The 8149-nt window shown below is 33.9% G+C and overlaps 2 protein-coding genes across 3 annotated transcripts; one reads left to right on the top strand and one right to left on the bottom strand.

Moving 5' to 3' along the window:
* Positions 1-494: 494 nt before the first annotated feature.
* Positions 495-2200, top strand: LOC108767862 (U6 snRNA phosphodiesterase). 2 transcript variants are annotated; one of them, XM_018517944.1, is made up of 4 exons: positions 495-708; positions 1016-1158; positions 1317-1651; positions 1985-2200. In XM_018517944.1, the coding sequence occupies exons 1-4, from the start codon at positions 614-616 to the stop codon at positions 2171-2173; spliced, it is 762 nt and encodes a 253-aa protein (XP_018373446.1). In that variant the 5' UTR covers positions 495-613; the 3' UTR covers positions 2174-2200. The 2 variants fall into 2 exon arrangements, with proteins under 2 accessions (XP_018373446.1, XP_018373447.1); XM_018517945.1 differs by having other exon boundaries at positions 633-700.
* A 600-nt stretch (positions 2201-2800) lies between these two features.
* LOC108767844 (tonsoku-like protein) lies at positions 2801-7614 on the bottom strand. Its single transcript, XM_018517918.1, has 2 exons — positions 3894-7614; positions 2801-2950 (listed from the first exon to the last, which is right to left on the bottom strand). Exons 1-2 carry the CDS (start codon positions 7612-7614, stop codon positions 2862-2864), a joined length of 3810 nt encoding a protein of 1269 aa, XP_018373420.1. The 3' UTR covers positions 2801-2861.
* Between the last annotated feature and the right edge of the window lie 535 nt (positions 7615-8149).

The raw sequence follows: 8149 nt of genomic DNA, 5'->3' as shown, positions 1-8149 counted from the left end.
TTACACGTAAAGGGGTTCCTGAGATGTTTTTAAAACAAATATCTTAGAATAGCTTGTTTCAAAAACATCATATAAATCGATGAATGATACAGAAGGTATCTAAAAGATGTCATATAAGGATATCTAATAATTTCATAAAGACATGTTCAAAATTTTAAGATTTCTCTTATTATTATTATTATACGGTTTTATTATAATATTCTCTGAATAATATAAAATTACTATACATTTATTTTATTTGAATATACTTATTTTGCTGATTATTAATATCTGGATTAGTTTTGAAAATCACAATTTTTTAATTTAGAAAATATATTTCTATCCATAATAAATACTTCTCTATTTTTAAAAAATTTATTATTTGAACGTAGTTGGTAGTTTCGCCATATTTGGTCTTAACGACACCAGCCAATCAGTAAGAAGTTAAGGATGACTGGACTTTTAATGCAGAAGTAACGCATCTATAAAAAAATAATCCTTGGCTGTTAAACTTGTGTGCATGGTGTGCAAACCTAACCTTATATCCGTTTTGCGGCTTTATATTTCTGTTATATTTTATGTAATAGAAGTGATAATAAATAATTAATGTTAAATATAAAAGTCATTAAAAAATATGGCCGGTTTGCATTTAATACAAACTTATTCTTCCGACTCGGACGAAGACGAGCACGATGAGACGAGGAAAGATGATCATAAAATTGTAAACAAGTACATAAATTACGTTATTCATTCTAGATTACAATTCTTTCTGAAATTTTTCTATTATTTTTTTATTAAAACGGAAAGCAATACTTGAAATAATTAGAAAGTTATAATTCTTAAGTTTGAGTTTGAGGTTATAAAAGGAAAAGCACTTTGTAAATAAACACAAGATAATAATATACTTCTTGATATAATTGTTAGTAGATAATTTAAGATTAATTATATGAGATATAATGTTAAAGTTCCGCATAATTTTTTTCTAAATATTGATACATGACGCAAGAACAAAAAATAATGTTGAATAAATTTATAGGTTAGCTTTACCTGCAAGTATTTTGTCATGGAAAGGAGTTACGTGTAATGAAGAAGTGATCGATGATCCACTGGATCATGATGGACGAATACGAAGCTTTAAACATGAGCGTGGTAATTGGGCAACTCTGATTTACATAAACTGTAAGTGTTTCAAATAATATTAATAGTATAAGTATTAATTTAAATCTTATAAATATAAACAAAATCAAAGAATCTTTGCTTAATATTGATATATTAAATAATCAATATAAAAATTAAGAAAAATATAACAAATAAGAAAAAATTTAAATTGGTTTCAGATACGCCCAGCGATTGTCTTCATACATGGATGAAGTCTGTGTTGAACAAACTGCCTGTTCAAGGCAACATCATTTCTAGTCTTCATATTAGTCTCAGCCGTACTTTAATTTTAAAGTTTCATTGGATTGAATCGTTCGTAGAAGGCATAAAGCTGGCGTGTCGTAGCTTTAATAAATTTATCATACAACTCACGGATGTAAGGGTGTATTGCAATGAGGAGAAAACTCGTACATTCCTTGGAATTTATTGTCAAGATGAGGATAAAATGTTGAAGTGCCTAACAGAAATTTTTGATAATTTATTAGCTGAATATCAATTACCATCATTTTATAAGGTACATGATACAATTAACACTTCTTTTTTGCATTTTTGTTACATGTATTATACATATAATATGAAATAAGTAACAGATTTTATAATTTGCATTTATGTCTTCTTTCACTGTAGTCATGTTATATGATTACGTCAGAAACAAGATATTTTAGGCCTATTCTTTTTATAGCAGAACTTCATCTTCCTTCTTTTTTTCTCCAACATGAAGAGAAAAAATGAATAATGCAAGAAGTTTAGTTAAAAAGAACAGACCCCGTATGAATCATAACTTAAAATGACTACAACGAGAGATCAGAAGATTTAAATTAATTTGATGTATTTTTCTTATATACAGGATACTTCATACCACATAAGTTTCTTCTGGTGCCTCGGAGACAAGCAAGCATGTTTAAAAGAAATTCTGCCACCTCTCACTAGCAGTCTAAACAAATTTTTAGCAGAAAACATGGAAGATGCTTATGTGCATGTCAATGATATACAATGCAAAATTGGAAATAAATGTTATACCTTTAAATTGAAATAACAAAATTTATAAATAAGGGTATAAAATCTAGGGAATTATACATCTGTTTATTATAAAAAAGCAAAACTATTACTTGATTGCTTCTCTGAATTGATTGAACCTATTGATTTTTTACAGAACTTTAAAAATAATAAGAGATAATAATTTATAAATTGTAATTGACGCAAGAACAAAAAATAATGTTGAATAAATTTATAGGTTAGCTTTACCTGCAAGTATTTTGTCATGGAAAGGAGTTACGTGTAATGAAGAAGTGATCGATGATCCACTGGATCATGATGGACGAATACGAAGCTTTAAACATGAGCGTGGTAATTGGGCAACTCTGATTTACATAAACTGTAAGTGTTTCAAATAATATTAATAGTATAAGTATTAATTTAAATCTTATAAATATAAACAAAATCAAAGAATCTTTGCTTAATATTGATATATTAAATAATCAATATAAAAATTAAGAAAAATATAACAAATAAGAAAAAATTTAAATTGGTTTCAGATACGCCCAGCGATTGTCTTCATACATGGATGAAGTCTGTGTTAAACAAACTGCCTGTTCAAGGCAACATCATTTCTAGTCTTCATATTAGTCTCAGCCGTACTTTAATTTTAAAGTTTCATTGGATTGAATCGTTCGTAGAAGGCATAAAGCTGGCGTGTCGTAGCTTTAATAAATTTATCATACAACTCACGGATGTAAGGGTGTATTGCAATGAGGAGAAAACTCGTACATTCCTTGGAATTTATTGTCAAGATGAGGATAAAATGTTGAAGTGCCTAACAGAAATTTTTGATAATTTATTAGCTGAATATCAATTACCATCATTTTATAAGGTACATGATACAATTAACACTTCTTTTTTGCATTTTTGTTACATGTATTATACATATAATATGAAATAAGTAACAGATTTTATAATTTGCATTTATGTCTTCTTTCACTGTAGTCATGTTATATGATTACGTCAGAAACAAGATATTTTAGGCCTATTCTTTTTATAGCAGAACTTCATCTTCCTTCTTTTTTTCTCCAACATGAAGAGAAAAAATGAATAATGCAAGAAGTTTAGTTAAAAAGAACAGACCCCGTATGAATCATAACTTAAAATGACTACAACGAGAGATCAGAAGATTTAAATTAATTTGATGTATTTTTCTTATATACAGGATACTTCATACCACATAAGTTTCTTTTGGTGCCTCGGAGACAAGCAAGCATGTTTAAAAGAAATTCTGCCACCTCTCACTAGCAGTCTAAACAAATTTTTAGCAGAAAACATGGAAGATGCTTATGTGCATGTCAATGATATACAATGCAAAATTGGAAATAAATGTTATACCTTTAAATTGAAATAACAAAATTTATAAATAAGGGTATAAAATCTAGGGAATTATACATCTGTTTATTATAAAAAAGCAAAACTATTACTTGATTGCTTCTCTGAATTGATTGAACCTATTGATTTTTTACAGAACTTTAAAAATAATAAGAGATAATAATTTATAAATTGTAATAGTATTGCTTTTATAAAATACGTATTGTATTATAAAATATAAATTTGTTTTAGAAGTATATCTACACATAATTGTAAGATATTTTTATTAAATAAATTTTTTGTATCAAAATTATATATATATATATACAAAATATTTTTTACAGAAAGTCATACTGGTTTAAAAATCGCCAAGTTATGAGGCAATTTCGTTACAATACCTGCACCTCGCCACAATTTAATCCAAGAATCACATAAATTTGGCTCTATGCTAGCCAGTAACGTACAAACTTCAGGATTTTGTATAAATAATCCTGCCTCTGGATTACTGACAATATTTTTACAACCACTGACATCAATATAAGTTAACGTAGGCTGATGACTTAACAATGAGTTTATGGAGAACACAGACACATTTATATTCCCACGAAGTATTAATTTTAATAGTCTAGGCAATTGCGTTAAGATGATCTTTACATCAACATCTAATACGTCACAGAATGAAAGATCCAATGACTCTAAGCTCGGCGCCAGAGCAACACTCATCGTATCCAGACTTAAGATGAAACGGTTGGAAGATAGAATATTAGACAAATTCAAATCAAACAGTTGCTTACTCAAGAAAGAAGTAGTTGCATCGTGATTTAATTTATTCCACGAAATATCGCAGCTTGTTAGATTGGGATTGTCAAATGGAAGATAAAAGTTTTCCAACATACAGTAACGTAAATTAAGAGTTTGCAAGTATCTCAAGGGCGCAATTAGCTTCCGCAGGGTCTCACGGCTCTCGGAACTCAACGGATTATAACTCAGATCTAAGACTCTTAATTGAGAAGGCAACAAGTTTACTTGGCGTAAACAGGCGAAGTCAATATCACAGCCTTTTAAATAGAGTTCCTGTAGAGACGACATATTCGAGAGACATTGATGTAAATGTATTCCCGCTGTTAGCAATACAGTGCCCGACAATTGTAACAGTTTAATACTCTTTTCGTATTCTAAGGTCTTTAATAATGGCACAAGTACTTGTTTATTGATATCGTCAGGTTTTACACGAAATATCGACGTATTCTCGCAGGATCTCAGGCACTTTAGCACAATTTCGCAGGGCGTCAGATTGTGAGTACAACAGATTGTCTTGAATCGCTCGATGATGGATGGAACCTGCAGTTCGACTACTTCACACTCCAATTTATCATTCGCATTTTCTCTCGTGATTCTCAGAATACTCTCTTTCGTCACGACAGTCCCATTTATGGGTTGAAACGACAGTTTAACAGTACAACCAGTTTCATCGTAGAACATGCGTTCGGTAGTACTTGCAATGTACATCAGGAACTCTTGCTCGTCTTCGCAAACTGCTACTTTTAGATTGAACACCTTATCTTTGACAAACGTACGTAAATGTACGTACTCTTTGTCGTGCTGTTTCGAACTTATTGTTGGAGGGGACGATTGCAAATGAGCCACTGGAGACGGTGTACGACTGCGAGACATGGTGAATCCACTTGAGATCAAGGATATCTGTCGTTTTTTCTTACGTTTCTTAGGTTCTTCAAATAATTCAACAATGTCAGAGAAATCATCATCGCTGCCTTCGCTTGTACTGAAACCATTCTTACTTTGATATGAACCATTCAATCTCAACTTTTTAGTAGCGTTCTCCAGATTTCCGTCGGAAGACTTTCGTTTGATTGTGGTAGAGTGATTGTTCGTAGATTTTTTCCTCGCTGCACCTCCGATATCGTCTTCAAGCCAATCGTCGACAAGAATTTGTTCTTCGTTAATTAAAGGCGTAACCGCCTTAGTTACTGCTTCATTATTGCCTTTAGATGCACTGACAGTGTTAGTTTTATTGAAAGTCCGCAAGCTCGCTATTGTTCTCTTATAATCCTCACCGGCGGATATTTTTCGAACCTCGGATGTCTCGGACGACGCAGATCTTTCGTCCGGAGTTCGAACATCATTAGATCTCTTCTTTTTCTTTTTCAATGGAATAACAGCCAAAAGTTTTTTATACATCGCGTCGTATTCGACTAAATCCTCGGGACTTAAATCTTCCACGCGATCTCTCCAGTCTTCCAAACAATCCAGCACAGTATCACCGTCGTGGGTCTTGAGCGTCACGGTTGCTCCGTGTTGTATCAAGAGGTGCATCATCGAGAAATGTCCGCAACATGCAGCGTCGTGAAGCGGCGTCACACCTTTACAGGACGTACCGCCTAGATCATTGACATTAGCATCGTGCTTCAGAAGCAGTTCCGCGATGTCTACGTAACCGTGATTAGCAGCTTCGTGAAGCGGGGACCATCCATAGTTATCTCTGACATTTGTGCAATGACCGGATGACAAGAGCCTCTCAACGGCACCGATGTCACCGTTGATACATGCCACGTGGAGCTGTGTTTCACCCTTCTCATTCCTCTTGATTGCAGTTGACGTTCCTCTCCTCGACCTTCTTTTGGTACCAACTGGCTTTGTACTGGCACTCTCTTCGGGTTCTAGATCAGACAGATCCTCCAGACAAATGTCTGCACCGATTCTGTCGCTTTCCTCGGACGCTTCACTCTCTGTATCGCTCAGTGCTTCCAAAAACGTTAATCCTACTTTCTGCTTTATACACTCTGCCTCATCGAACTGGCCTACGCTTTCCAGATAACTGACGAGTTCTCTTGTGACAAACTTTTGTAGCTTAACGTTACCGCTTTCGTTCGCTGCGCTCAACGCTGAAGTGTAACATTCCCGTATTTCCACATCAGCGGCATTCGCCATTATTAATAAATCCGCTAGAAATAACGCCGACCTGTATTTTTCTCGAGGATTGGTGCAAAGGTCCAATTCCCTTCGCGCGAATGGCAACGCTTCTTTGTAACGTCCTGCATCTTTGAGCGTTTGAGCCAGGCTCATTAAAGAAATACCTATCTGTTCACCAATTTCCTCCGCGCAAGTCAACATTTGCCGATAATATTCTGCACCTTTGTCAAAGCATTGCGCGGCGACTGCCGCATCGCCTAAGGTCTCATACAACTTCTGTTTAACTCGAGTATCAGTCTCGACAAGAAGACTATTTTCCGCTCGACAAATCGTTACAATAATTCTTAAATACTTCTCCACCTGATGATTAATGTCTTTTGGCAATCCAGTACTCGTATATAGGGAAACTAATACTTTACGCGTTTTAATCCACTGTCCAGTTCGCATTAACAGTTCAGTCTTTATTATTTTCGCTTCGGCTTTCAAGCGTCCATCATTTACAGTGGCTGCAGTTTCGATATAACTTAATGCCAGCTCAAAATTGCTCTGCCGCTCGTATATAGCCGCTAAAGAAATACACGTTCGATGCAGGTCTTCCTGAAAATTATTGAATTCACATAATGAAGTCGCTTGCTCGATTAGACTAATCGCCTGTTGCGTTTCTTTCTGCGCTTCCAGCGTTAAACCCAAGTTAAGTAGCAATCTCGCTTGCATCAGCGTCTTCTCTTCCACCTTGATCTCAGTGGCTGTTAATTTGTCGCACAGCTCCATACTTTGCACATAAGCCATCTTTGCATTAGCCAAAGCCTCATCTCGTTTTTGCGTTTTGCCGATTAAGCTTTCAGCTAAACAGAAATAAGTTCTACCTAAAGTAGCAAATGCTCGTTGCTCCTCTATGGAATTCTTCATGTCTTTGGCGCCTTCCAGATGTAAATTTTGATGTTTCAAGGCCTGTTCGTAATCTCCCAAACTCGCGTAAACCTCTCCGATCATTCTGTGCGCTATCGCACAGCTTAATTTATCTTGTAGTTGATTACAGGCAATCAGCTGCTCAGAATATTCCTGCAGAGCCTCATTTAACCGATTGTTCTCGAAGTACATGTCCCCCAAGGTATTTGTGATTTCGGCCAACTGACGAAGATTGTTGTCACGTCTGGCATGTTGCTTCCTCTTAATGAGTTTATCGATGTTCATTCTGATAATTTTTTTAGGTCTACAAAAAAATTTCTTGTCTTCTTTAAAATCCTACAAAGTATAAGATGTTGATTTTATCGAAAAAACATTTGATAAAGATTTAAGATATTAAGTTTGTTTTCTATAGCTGAACTAATGTTTACTTTTGGAACTTAAAACTTAAAATGGAATAGGTGGTCTGAGAGATATTTGGCAAAAATGAGATTATTTATATATATATATATATATATATATATATATATATATATATATATATACATATACTATTTCATTTTAACTTACACTGTTTTACTTTATAATTCTTATTAAAATTATCAACATCCATTTTTACCTCCTTGTAAATATATTGTCTCTCACTCTAACTTATACTTTCTAATTCTGGTCCATTTCTACCAATGTAAATTAACTTTAATCTTGAGTAATTTATTCTTCACCTTTCTCTAATTCTTAGAACTAGGAGACAAAAAGCAAATAAACAGAGATTAAAGTTAATCTACATTGGGAGAAATGGGCCAGAGAGAAAGAGAGAGAGAGA

This window comes from Trachymyrmex cornetzi, unplaced genomic scaffold (assembly GCF_001594075.2).
Source record: "Trachymyrmex cornetzi isolate Tcor2-1 unplaced genomic scaffold, Tcor1.1 scaffold73, whole genome shotgun sequence".
Lineage (NCBI taxonomy): Eukaryota > Metazoa > Arthropoda > Insecta > Hymenoptera > Formicidae > Trachymyrmex > Trachymyrmex cornetzi.
The sequence above is the reverse complement of the archived record's forward strand: the minus strand, read 5'-3'. Positions and strand labels throughout refer to the sequence as shown.